General features: G+C 35.7%; 1 protein-coding gene across 2 annotated transcripts in view; it reads right to left on the bottom strand.

Moving 5' to 3' along the window:
* Window positions 1-1297: 1297 nt before the first annotated feature.
* LOC109096583 (follistatin-related protein 1-like) overlaps window positions 1298-13284 on the bottom strand; it is a 34705-nt gene continuing 22718 nt past the window's right edge. Inside the window, exons 3-11 of one of the 2 annotated variants that reach the window (XM_019110193.2) lie at window positions 10849-10953; window positions 9539-9668; window positions 8137-8169; window positions 7317-7447; window positions 5258-5376; window positions 4378-4490; window positions 3059-3169; window positions 2660-2748; window positions 1298-1540 (exon numbers count right to left, since the gene is read on the bottom strand). In XM_019110193.2, coding sequence (XP_018965738.1) covers window positions 1499-1540; window positions 2660-2748; window positions 3059-3169; window positions 4378-4490; window positions 5258-5376; window positions 7317-7447; window positions 8137-8169; window positions 9539-9668; window positions 10849-10953 — 873 coding nt within the window. In that variant the 3' untranslated portion in view covers window positions 1298-1498. The remainder of the gene's footprint in view (window positions 1541-2659; window positions 2749-3058; window positions 3170-4377; window positions 4491-5257; window positions 5377-7316; window positions 7448-8136; window positions 8170-9538; window positions 9669-10848; window positions 10954-13284) is intronic. The other variant, XM_019110194.2, reaches the window with a different exon arrangement.

Below are 13284 nucleotides of genomic sequence, written 5' to 3'. Positions count from 1 at the left end.
CATAATACTGGAAAATTCATGTGCACTGTGTCCTATATTAGGTGGTTTATACCTACAGAAGAAGCCACTTCATCCATGGCACACTGTTTGTATATATAAGGCACTCATTACCACAAAGGATCTGTACTGTTAGTGGAATTTAGTGGAAATTAAACATGCTAACACACACACACACACAAATGCATTGTGCACACATACAAACACATTCTCTTAAGTGGGTAAGAATGCAACTACAGATTCAATAGCAACTCTAATCCTTATTCTGACAGCTATTTTACGTAACAGGTATAAAGTAGTTGCTGGGTCCAGAGTAGTGGTATACCTGGAGGTTTTTCGTACAACAATTTAAACATCCTAAACATCAGGCTTTGGTTTCAGATCATTCCATCTGTACTCAGTCCCATCCTTGTGAGCTTAGCTGCTTTATTTGTGTATAAATCTGGCTTGTTAGTTCATTTGATATCGATTCAACCCCAGCATCAGAATGGGACTGAGCACAGCGTGAGAGTTTCAGCATGAACTGCCTCTAGCAACTAATATAAATACAAGCTCAAGCGTAGCCAACACATCTGTGCAGCTGTTCTCTACTAATGGAGGTGATCTACTCTAATCGAAGTCGCTCATGGCAGAAAAAGCATGTTTGTCAAGTATTAACAACATGGTGGGTTTGTTGTCCCATACAGATGTTAAAATTCAAAGGCATTACCTGCTCTCTTCACTAAGCCATGCCGTCTCTGCTTCTAGTGTTGCTCTACCGAGCATTATCTACCATCTAAAGCAAGAGAGCAAAGCAGCAAACAGAGGAATTTTAACGTTAGCACCTTTACGAAAGGTCTCAAGACTATGACTGCCTTCAAGATGAGAGTGAGAGAGAGAGAGAGAGCGGCAATGACAAGCTTCATTTAGCTTGCATTTATATCCATCAAGATCCTACTAGCATGAGTATCTACCATCTGACTGAAGGACATCTCTCGCTTTCAAGCTCCAAAGTCACAGTTTGATGGATGAACTCGTGTTGTTTTGCTCTCTCTGCATCACTCTCGAATCCTTTCCTCTTCTTTTTTCTTCTTCTATTGCCATTGTCTCAATCAAAAAAAAAAAAAATTCCACATATAACTGTAGACAGACAAACAAATAAATGGTATAAAGAATACTACATCAAATCAAACAATAGTGAATAAAACAAGAGCCCCCATAACAAAGTGCTGAGGCCTGTTTGGAGTGACACAATCAAACAATTTACAGCACTTGAAGACACACAGATGAACGTACAAAATGGTGATTGGTGAGATGATGTTGTATTTTGTAGAGTAGTAAGTAGCATAAAACACATTAACCAGAGAATAGATGTGGTATGGATAGCAATAAAAGTAATAACCTATCTATAGAAAATGGTGTGATTCTTCCATTAACAGTACATAATCTCAGGAATCCTGATTGTGATCAGTAGGAGAGGAATTCGTCCACGTCATCTCCCTCCTCGTGTCTCTGTCCTGGTTTAGACCTCCTTTGTGCTGGTCTTCATCTTCTCCACAGTCTCCTGATGGAGGGAGACGTCAGAAGTCAGTCGTTTGTTTGTTATGCCTCAGGCAAACAAACTGACAGCAACAGCTTATATTTCACATAGAAAATCAACAAGGTTAATGTAACAGCTTATATTTCACATAGAAAATCAACAAGAAGTTGATGAGGAAGGTCACCACCTGCAGTTTACAGCCCTCTAAAAAGTGTATTAGTCAGGGGAAACATGCCTGGACTTGAACTGGCTAGTTCTGGATTTCTGCGTCAATGATATCTACACATCAAACACCACTTACTACGTCAGTCGCATTATTTTGTGGTTTATTTTAAGAGTTAGTGTATGAAGTAGTGTGAGAGCATAAAACTCACCTTAAATCAGCAAGCTCCTGCTTTTACTCAGGGATTTAGTGTCTGTTTGCATGCATCGTGTTATGTGAAGTGACAAACACTAAGTAAAAACACATTTGCTGTATGCTTGTAAAACATGTCTAAAAGGGAAGCCCATAAGTGACCGATTTCAAAGACTAAACATACACTCTTAAAAATAAAGGTGCTTCAAAAGGTTCTTCAAGCGATGCCATAGAAGAACCATTTTTGATTCCACAAAGAACCATTCAGTCAAAGGTTCTTTAAAGAACCATACCTTTGTGTAATCTGAAGAACCTTCTTTCGCCACAAAGAACAGAAAGGTTCTTCAGATGTTAAAGGTTCTATATGGAACCATTTACACAAAAAGATTCTTCAATGGCATTGTGAAGCACCTTTATTTTTAAGAGTGTATTGCAGCACCACACTGAGAAATGTAGCTTGCTTAACGTTTTGGTGTTATCATGTTGCTCAATTTAAAATATAAATCTTTTGTAATGTGTCTTTATTGTCACTTTGGAGCAATTTAATGCGTCACTGCTGAATTAAAGTATTACTTTCTTGCTATTTCTTGCTAAAATCTTACTGAACCCAAACCTTTTCAATGGTAGTGTATGTTTTATATAATATTTTCATTACTGAATAAAATAATAATATATTTATTTATTTGAGCCATTATTTAGCCTTTATTAGATGGGACAGTCAAGGAGAGATATAAGCTATTTGACATTAATTTATGATAAAAAACTGTGAATGAAGTCAGTCAGCTGACCTGATGCTTGTTGAGTTCAGCCACGCGGCGGGTCCATTCCTCTTCGGTCATCTCCTGATCCCCATCAGTGTCAATAACTGGGGTTTTCTCTGTGGAGCGAGTCAGTCTCGTTATTATAAGATGGAATCAGTACTGCTCATGTGGGGAAAAGTGGGGTAAGATGTGTCAGCCCTTCATCCAAGACACTTTCTTAGAACTTCACTTGTGTCACTTTATCACTTTTTTTGACAAGTCATATTTCTATGTTCGGTATTTCTTATGCATTCCGAAATATATAACATCTTGACATCCTGAAATATAATTAGGTCTCAGTCTTCTTTTACTTCGACTAGAGTGCAAATGGGCACAGCTTATCCCACACTCTCCTTTTCTAACTTGAATTTGTTGAAATATACTCACCATCACAAGTCATGGCGGTGCAGACCCAGTTTCCACATGCACAGACGCAGAGGTTGCACTCCACCTGAGTCTCAGCACCATCCTCATAGGTCTCATCTTCCAGAGCACACTCTGTCATAACACACAAACCATGCATGTTACCACAATATTTTTTAAAATACATAACCAGAAGGCTACAAAAAAATTAAATCTTGATTACCAACACTTTATTCCCTATAAACAACTGTAAGTTGAAATCAGCAAAAGTTGTCTGAACATCGCCATTTGAAAGGCTTGCATTACACGGCTGCAACAAAAAAATACTGTGTGCCTGTGTCCTAGATTCCCGAATACAAAACAGGAAATTACTGTGGAATGACTACACTGCTACAACCATTCAGGAGAAACTAGGGTAAATGAATATGACTGAAGTGTGCGGTTCTAAACTATCATGGCAAGTCGAATCAAGAGCAGAAGCCAGGACATCTGCTTTTAATTCTGATCTGATATGATATCATAATCATAATCAAAAGTCATTTTTAAATGTCATATATCCTTCTCCATATCTTTATATTCTTCTCTCTTTTATATCATATGACAGACCCACAGGTTATGTTCTGATCAGTGTTATTTTAGTATTGTTAATAATTTTATTATTATAGTATTCATATTTTGAATTAGCTTTTATTTTTATATTTTCAGTTTTTTTTAGTAGTTTTGTTATGTTTTTATCATTCTTATTCATTTTTTTTATATATATATCTCTCTTTAACTTTAATTAATTTTTATATTTTAGTTTTAGTTCTTTTAGTTTTCCAACTTTTTAGTTAGTTGCCAAGGCAACATTTCCAATTTTTATTTAAGCATTTAAATTTTAAGTGTTTCATCTAATATTAATATTTTATTTTATGTCAGCTTTATTCCAATTACCAAAAAGATGGTTTATTTTAGTTTCACTCAACAATAACAGCACTGGTTCTGTGTTTGCATGTGTAAAAGTTGCTTCATATGATGCCAGAGAAAGTAGCTCCTCCCACTGAACTTTCACCTAGTTCTTCATGTGGAGCCTATCAGCCCGAGGAACATTCTGTGAAAGAGCAGAAAACCCCTCGGTTGCTCCATTTCTGCTTCACAGAACTACAATTCTGGGAAAACTCTGGAATGTAACTTTGACTAGGCCTATAAAAAAATAAGCAAAACTGCTCCTTAAGCATAAAAAACCACCATGGCTTTGATCACACTGCTCACAAATCTTGATTCATCCACATTATCATTATTCAAGTGATTGAATCGTTTGTAAACTCCATGCTGGTGCAGACAGAAGCAAGACAGAGACTCACTCTTCTCAGGAGGGTTGAAGCCTGGTTTCAAGCAGTTGAGGAACTCATCAAAGCTCAGTTTCCAGTCGGCATTCTCATCTGAGAGCTCAATAAGCGCGTCCACACAAAGGCTCCTGTGAGATACATGTAGGGTCTTTTGAACATTCCATTCACAACAAAACCTTTTGTTTTGATGTGACCAAGAGTTAAAAATACACGTCTTATTTGTGTTTTCCATACACTATCTAGCTAACCAAATATGCAGGAGTGCACAGTTGTGCAGTGAAATGTTTGCTTGGCTTTATCAGTGTTTGTAGATGGAGTTTTTCCCATTTGGCTCATCCTGGCAGACAGATGGACACAATAAACTCAAACAACCTCTACTGTGAGAGAAACAGGAAGAAGTCCAGTGTGACTGAGATGATTAAGATGATTAACTACGGTGTAGGCTAGTGGTTAAAGGGACTGTTCACTCAAAAATGTAAATTCATTCCTCTTTTAGAACTCTTCTGCATTCCAATGAACAGTTACTTTAAAATATCGCAGATTTGGTTATTCTTGGAAACCAACATACTGTACGTCACAACTGTATTTGTGATCTGTATTGGTAATGCTCACCAATTTATTTGATAAAAAAAAATATAGTAAAAAGTTTTACTAAAAACTGTGAAATATATATTATATAATATATTGTGAAATATTACTACAATTTAAAATAACTGTTTTCCGTTTGAATATATTTTAAAATGTAATTTATTCCTGTGATCACAGCTGAATTTTCAGCATCATTACTCCAGTATTCAGTGTCACGTTAAATTCTTACGGACCCCAAACTTTTAAATGGAAGTGTGGAAATGCGCACTAGTTCTGTGAGATTGTTTGACTGTGTGTGTGTTTTCACCTGAGCAGGCGGTTGTTTTCCTCTTCAGCGTAAGAGTTCATCTGAACCGCGGTTTCGTTGTGCTGAATGAACTTGAGCAGCTCTGCAGAATCCAGCTGAGAGTCTCCGCTATCATAATTCTATAAGAGACAAAAAAAAAAAGAAAGAGTTTTCACATAGGTTTGGTTTAGGTAGGATGGCTTGGTTGGTTTGTTTTTTGTTTTTTTGAGAGGAATAGGAAATAAGATTTAAATGCTGTGTAGTGTTCCCACAATAGTGTTTGTATGACTTTACAAAAGAAGGGAAAAAATCGAGTGATTGATTACGTTGTTCAGAGAGAAAGACATCAGATGCGCAGTCACTCCTTCAGCTGTTGTGTTAGAAACACTCATGCAGCAGCTGTAACTAGTTTTCTGGAATTGAATTCCAAAGTTATGAAACACAACGTATATTTACGATGTTAATAAATGTGTAAACGTGTCATCCCAGTATGTGAAAAGGATCCACAGTGATAAAAACTGCACAGCCATAGAGAATTCTTCAGTTCATGCTGTCAGTCTAATCTTATCTCAGTAGACTACTCCACCTGGTACAGCTGATTTTGACATGTTCATCAATTAACAAGAGGTAAAGGACATGTTCATGTTTTAGAGAAATATGTCTGACAGATAAAGCTGATTTGACCAGGATTATTGGTTTGGTGATAGTGTTCTGTCAGATGTATGGATTGTGCTGACAGCTGTAGAGGCTTGCTCTCTGAGTGCAAAGGTGAGCTAATATTGAAACACACTGATTCATCAAAAAAGCATGACTGCCTGATCTGCTGCTATGCAAACAGAAGTCATTTTAGGTGTATTTTACACGCCTTGGGAGGCTGTCAGAAAAATGATGTGGCGCGTCCTGAAGGCTCTTTGAAGAGCGGCAGGAGGGCGCAGAGATTGCCTGCTGGAGGGTAATATACACAGAGCCCTGACGATGAAGAGACCAAACCAAATGGATGCTTTTATGCTGCAAAAAATATCATTCCTTTCACTGAAATACAAACAATACCCTTCAGGCAGATATCAAACATTTGTGTTTGTAAATTTACAGACATTTGGAAACCAAAATGGTCATGCATTATGTTCCGCTTCTGTTATTATGACTATTAATAATTCTGTGTATTGCTGCGCTTTATAAGTTATTTTAAGAACATTTTTAAAATATTAAGCCAAGATACCCAGGTGAATAGGGTAAAAATTGGGTAAAATAAACTAATAGACACTACCATCTTTCCCTAGTTGATTGATTACATTAAGTGCAATTTTTTTTTTTTTTTTTTTTTTTTTTTTTAATGAAATTCTATAAATATGCAAATAAAAAAAAAGTTTGGTTAAGTGCTACTTAAGTGGAAATGTCTGGCTCAATGTATGATTTTTTTATGATTTTTTTTGAGAAAACGACTTTTAAAGATATGTTTTGTAACTGAAATCTACAGATACAAATAGATAAATATAATAAACACTTAAATATGTGACCCTGGAGCACAAAAGCAGTCTTGAGTCCCTGGGGTATATTTGTAGCAATAGCCGAAAAACATTGTATGGGTCAAAATTATCGATTTTTCTTTTATGCCAAAAATCATTAGGATATTAAGTAAAGATCATGTTCCATGAAGATATTTTGTAAACTTCCTACCGTAAATATATCAAAACTTAATTTTTGATTAGTATTATACATTATTAAGAACTTTATTTGGACAACTTTAAAGGCGATTTTCTTTTTATGATTTTTTTTTTGAATAATATTATTGATGTTATTATAGTTGTTTTTTGTTGGAATATTGTTGTATGATAATAATAAATAATTCAATGGAAAGCTTATTTATTCAGCTTTCAGATGATTTATAAATCTCAATTTCGAAAAATTGACACTTAAGACTGGTTTTGTGGTCCATGGTCACATATGTAGTTTTTTTCATGTTTCCCAGCTCTGAAACAAATCTCAAAACTGATGTTGTTCCCTGTAGTGTTGTGCCTTAAAATACTGAACTATACAAATTCTCGGTGGTTTAATATTTTAAACGACTGTCTGCACACACCTTGAAGTACTTGAGGAGGATATCAGTGAAGTTGGAGCCCTTAGTGAACCAGCCGTCTGGAACAACCTCTGTCTGCAGCCAGTCGATCACACGCCTGCGCAGCTCATTACGGTCAGCAACATAACACACAACTTCAGACAGCACACACAAACACACCACCAGACAGGATAACAGTTAGAAAGAAGCACAGAGACACACACGAGGCAGCACATATCACTAATGCTAATGGATGTTTCAGATTTAGTGAATGCAGCTTTATCCTCCTGAGAGCCGGCAACCCAGTTTTGTCCACAACAGAGAAGATTTGATTAATGAGATCCACTCGTACATCTTAAAGAGGACTTCTTAGAAATGTTTGGGAGTTTTGGCCATGAGAACTTCCTATCCTTGGTTTTTAAAAATGTATGATATCATGACTGATTTGTTAAATGTCTGATATTTGAATTAAAACAATTTCAAGAGAAATGGCAAAGCTAAAACTAATTAGCGAATAGCCATTACTTTTGCAAAAGCTTCTTTATTTTGAAATCCTCTGCAGAGCACATATAATAAACTCATGCTACAAATACTATAAAACATAAAAAAGGGCAAAGATTAAATGGCAAAACCTGGGCCCAATAGGTTAAAATGAATTTTATACATCTAAATACTGCGCAAGTAATTCTGCTGTAGCCGTGTCAGTGAGGTTATGTCTGCTCTCAGTATCTACGAGCTCATAATAAATCGGTAATTAATAGTAATCTGCGCAGCATGAAGATAAGTAGAGTCATCTGAGAGCCCTCTGTCTTGACTCTGAGCCAACAGTCATTATACGACTCACCTGGGCTGACTGCGGCTTTCTCCTGCTTCTTCTCTGTAAGAGACAGAGATAAATGTGAGTGGAGTAATGTTTCACAATCTGCATGTAATTATAGCTGAATATTCCCTTAGTTATCACTTGAGAAGCTGCTTGCATCAAATATAGATAAGAAGGTACAGCGTCACCTCATACATGTTGTAATATCAGAATATAAGGGTCAGAATAACATGGTTTCAGGATGAGTCCTGGATTTGACTGTACTGTATGTTCAATGTCCAATGATCCAGCACTCTCTGTTGAGATGGTAACAAGTCTAAGAGGTCGACTGATGAGTACAGTACTAAAAACTAGAGCGAACATCCTGTTCTTGTCAGATAAACTGTTCCCAAATGATCTTAGCAGGTGGATATGTCTAATTGAATTAGTACATTATGCTCTCTTCTTTTTTTATCTTGTTATTCAGCAGACATGTGTGATGAAGCTTATCCTCTGTTCTTACTGTAAGCAGCAGCGAGCCATAACAGTCTAAACCTAATATCTGAATCTAATCCCTGAACTGTAAACCAGAGCGAACTGCTTTTGTCTACATTTAAACACCACTCTATGGCTCAATTCTATTGTCTGTAGCTGCAGATGGATCCCAACGTTCCCATGATGCCTTTCTTGGATAAACATGGCACTGATATCCACATCCATTTCTGCTGAGGTATGTTACTATGTAATAAACACAGACAGTTTAAAGTGTATTTTTAGCTACTAGTCCTGGTTATTAATTTATTATAAGTAAGAATCAAATGCATTTACACTAATAAATGTTTACACAACCTCGCTTCGAAACCATGAGCATTTTCAGCGATATGTTTATGTATATATTGCATGTATGTAAGTATATGTGTAATTTCAGATTAACTATAATATTGTGATGTCCATAGTACTATGTTGGTTCTTAGGTTAAATTGTGGTGCATTTTTGTACTATTTTTGGATTATTTTGTGACATTGCTGTCATCATTTTTGTTCAGAATTATAATTTTTTTTTTACTAAATTAAAGTGTATTCATTGATTGTCAATGCGATCGATCACAGCAGTGATGATATCTGTGCATGCATGTTTAACAACTTTCACCAGAGATATTAATTACCACTGCAAACACTTTTTTTAATCTTTTTCTATAAAGATTATATTGTATATTTATTATATTCTACGATTTTGACAAGTGTTGATAACATGTTATGATCAGACTTGAGTCAATCATTAATCTTAGCTTAGAATTTACTGTTAAATCCTTGCAAAGTCAATGCATATGTAATAAACTCCACAAGGAGCAAAGTATTTTCCAGTTTATATCAGCCTGCATTTACACTGCATTTACACTTCATTCCTAATCAGCCTGTATGCCTGCTGCATGTCAGTCTTCACACACCTTTGCAGGGTCCATCGTGGGCCACTTGGATCATGAGTCCAGTAAGGCAGGCGTCACGGTGCAGCTCGCAGTGGTTACGGTATGTTTTTCCATTACTGCCACACACTGAGCGCTTATGAGGCTTGCATTGCTGCAGGAGAACACAACATACTGTTAACAACACAACAAATTAAACTATTACCACATCAAAATCTGATTTTTTACACTATATGATGTTTTATGAGGTTTGGTTTGCTGTCACACTGTGGCTGTCATTAAATTTTCCTCTCATGCCTCTGGTTGGAAGCTGACATTGAGCCTGTAATAAAACGAAAGCATGGGCCCCGGCTGGTGGCAGCACAATAGGGTGAATGTCTGTGTGTTATATGCTCTATAATCTGCTGAGCTTAGTAGACACTTGACATGGTATATACATCACACATGACCCCAATCCCACACACACTACTGTTATTGTATTAATGTATTTGACACATTGTTCAGAACAATTTGGACGATCAATAGGCCTAACAATAGTGGCTCAGCAACCCAGACAAAAGTAATATAGATCACGATGGTGGAAAAATGTCAGGAAAGGGAAACGTTTCTAATGGTGAGGATTCACTGATGGTGAAAAGAAGTGCACTGGTCATGATTGTGGTATGTTGTCAGGAAAGGGAAACGTTTCTAATTGTGATTATTAAATGTTCTTGAAATACATGGCATACAAGTTTCAACAGAAATAAAATAAAATAATATTTTACATTACATTCAACAGTAAACTTTAACATATTTCAAAGACAATAGAAGTTGTTATGAAATTACATATGCAAATGTACTTAAGTCCTACTGACAGTAAGTACACCAAAAAGCACTCTTAAGTTCAGCTAACTGCATTTAATAAAGATTTAAACTATAATCTATTTTAATTTATTTGCAATTAACATGCATTTAAATGTCCTAAAACATTAAATTCAATTTGCACTAAAGTATAACTTTTTAAATTATATTATTTCCACAGTAAGTATAAAATATGCTAAATTGTACTTCTTTTCACAAGGGTATTCAGTGCTTCTACAGTCTTGGAAAACCAACTTATTTAAGTCATGCAAATTTCTATAATCAATATATTTTTTCTAGATTTACTCAGCTTTAAATATTTCATCAGCAAGAAATTGCTTTTCTGTTAAGTGTGATGACTGCCGTCTCTCTAAAATGTTTAAAATTCCTCATCCAATCATCCAAAGGCATAAAAGTCAAGGAAGTTCATTAGTTAGAAGCCTGCATATTTCTTCCAGAAGGTTTTCATGAGTTTCTCTGAAAAGAGGCCTTACCTCAATGCACAGACAGCTGGGCTCTCCTTTCTCATTCACGGCACACTCTCTCCCAGCACCGCAGAACACATTAGCACACACCTTTGATTTACTCTGAGCCTCCTGCTGAAACACACAGAAATAAACGCCATAAATAAAACACAAACTTACACACAGCTGCAAACTCTAATTAGATACTGGGTAGAAATAAAATAAGTTTGTGCACATACAGACTCTCACCACCAGAGGATGCGGCTGAAACCTGAATATTTTAAAACGTGAAATCATACAAACATGAATCTCTCTAGCTGGCATACATAACCTTCACTTCACACAACAGACAGTTTGTAAAGGAAGTTTTGTGGTTTGATATATGTATTCTAATCGCTCATGAAACCAGGGCAGTCACTAAACTAAAAACCTCTTGAAACAGAAACTAGCGCTGGTACAGCACCACAAATTCACTTTTACCACAAACATAGGCAAACACACTTATACTTGCTCTTTCTCTCTCTCACACACACACATACAGTGTTTCCTCGGTGTCTAGGGACAGAAGATTGATAACTATCTCCAAAAATGGTCGAAAACTCTCCACTCCAAATACTCGTGAGAGTCTCCTGCCACCAGTTTCCCTGACAACCTGCGGTTCTCCTTGAAAACTAGGACAACTACAGATTTGGAACAGCAACTTCTCTAACAAAGCAGTCTAACAAACAGATAATACCTAACAAAAGTAAAAATAAAAATCTTTCTTTTTTTAAAGTTAAAGTTTATGTATGTATGTATATAGGCTATATTACTTGTGAGATAAAACTTTGTAGTACATTGGTACACAGACCAACTGATTCATGCTTTGTTCTTGTCTTTTTTTTATTTTATTTTTTTTTTAAATTTTTAACTGATTTATGCACCTTTTAAACAAATACATAAAATCATTTATATTAAGTATCTGCTAAATAAAAGCTAGCTTTACTGCTATTTAAACTGCTATTTAATTTCTTATTAAATATAAATAAGAACATAAATATGAAATATTAAAATTTGAATATAAACATAATGTTTAACACGCCAAAAGACTCCTAAACTAGGAGTGTTCATATAAAAATTGCATAATAAATAAAAAAACTAAATGAATAACTAAATTAGTGGACAACAGCAGGTTCGTGTGACAAAACGGAAAAAAACAAACAAACAAACAAAAAAAAAAACAGGATACTGATGTACACAACTATTCAAAAGTTTTAAGTCAGTATTTATTTATTTAAAAAGAAAGAAGGAATTTAAGATCAAAGGTGACTGTAAAGACATTTATAATGTAACAAAATATTTGTATTTTTGGTAGATTTTATAATAAAGCAGACTTGACTTTTCTTTTTTTGTAAGAATCCTGAAAAATGTATCAAGGTTTTGCACAAAAATATTAGCTATATTAGCTATATATTATATATATAATATATTATATATATATATATATATATATATATATATATATATATATATATATATATATATATATATAAATCAGCCTTGGTGAACAAAAAAAAAAAAAAAAACTTTTTAAAAATCTTACCAACCTGAAACCTTTAATCGGTAGTCTATGCATTATTGAGGACAAAGGTCTCAAGGTCTATCAAAAGTGATTTAGACTCATCTACCAGCAGATGGAGCTCTGATATCAGGTTTGTTGATTACAGCACGCTTACGCTTAATGGCCTTTTCACACAGCACACGTTCTTTTGTTTAAAACTAACAAGACTTAACACAATGATATGGAGCACAGATTTCAACCGTTTCTAAAACTTAATACAGCATCTTAAAACCCAACAAAATGGAAGAAAGCATCCTGTATAAACGCCACGGAAAGTGTTCAAGTGCATGTTTAAAATAGACAGATGGTCCCAGTTCATGATTAGATATGGGGTTACTGCATTGCTCTTTTTCTCTTTACACTCCTCTGTCCTACTGAACTCTCTCTTCGGTCACACCTCTGAAATGTTTGATTTATGTGCAAGGGCACTGAATCTGCCTCACGTCTTACAAATTACCTTGTCTTTCCCTTTTCTCTGCCTTTTTTCTTTTTCTGTGTGCTCCCTGCTACAGGACCCCAGTCTCCACAGCACAGCAAAGTCACGTGAATAGAGAGCTAGCCAATCACGTGCTGCCAAGTTGTGCCTGGAGTAACGATTTAGGAGTTTCCTGAAATACTCCTCCTGCTTCCCAAAACCTCCCTAGCGTTTAACTATAATCAAATGCAGTCTATGTGTGTGTGTGTGTGTGTGTGTGTGTGTGTGTGTGTGTGTGTGTGTGTGTGTGTGTGTTCAAGTCACATCTGAAATCTTGCCTGTTCTTTCCTTTTTCATGAACTGTTATTGCTGGTTCCACCCTGACTAACTCCAACACACACACACACACACACACACACACACGGACAGACCCTTCCATCTCATACATGAG

This window comes from Cyprinus carpio, chromosome A9, assembly GCF_018340385.1.
Source record: "Cyprinus carpio isolate SPL01 chromosome A9, ASM1834038v1, whole genome shotgun sequence".
Taxonomy (NCBI): Eukaryota; Metazoa; Chordata; class Actinopteri; order Cypriniformes; family Cyprinidae; genus Cyprinus; species Cyprinus carpio.
This window is presented reverse-complemented; position numbering and strand designations above follow the sequence as displayed.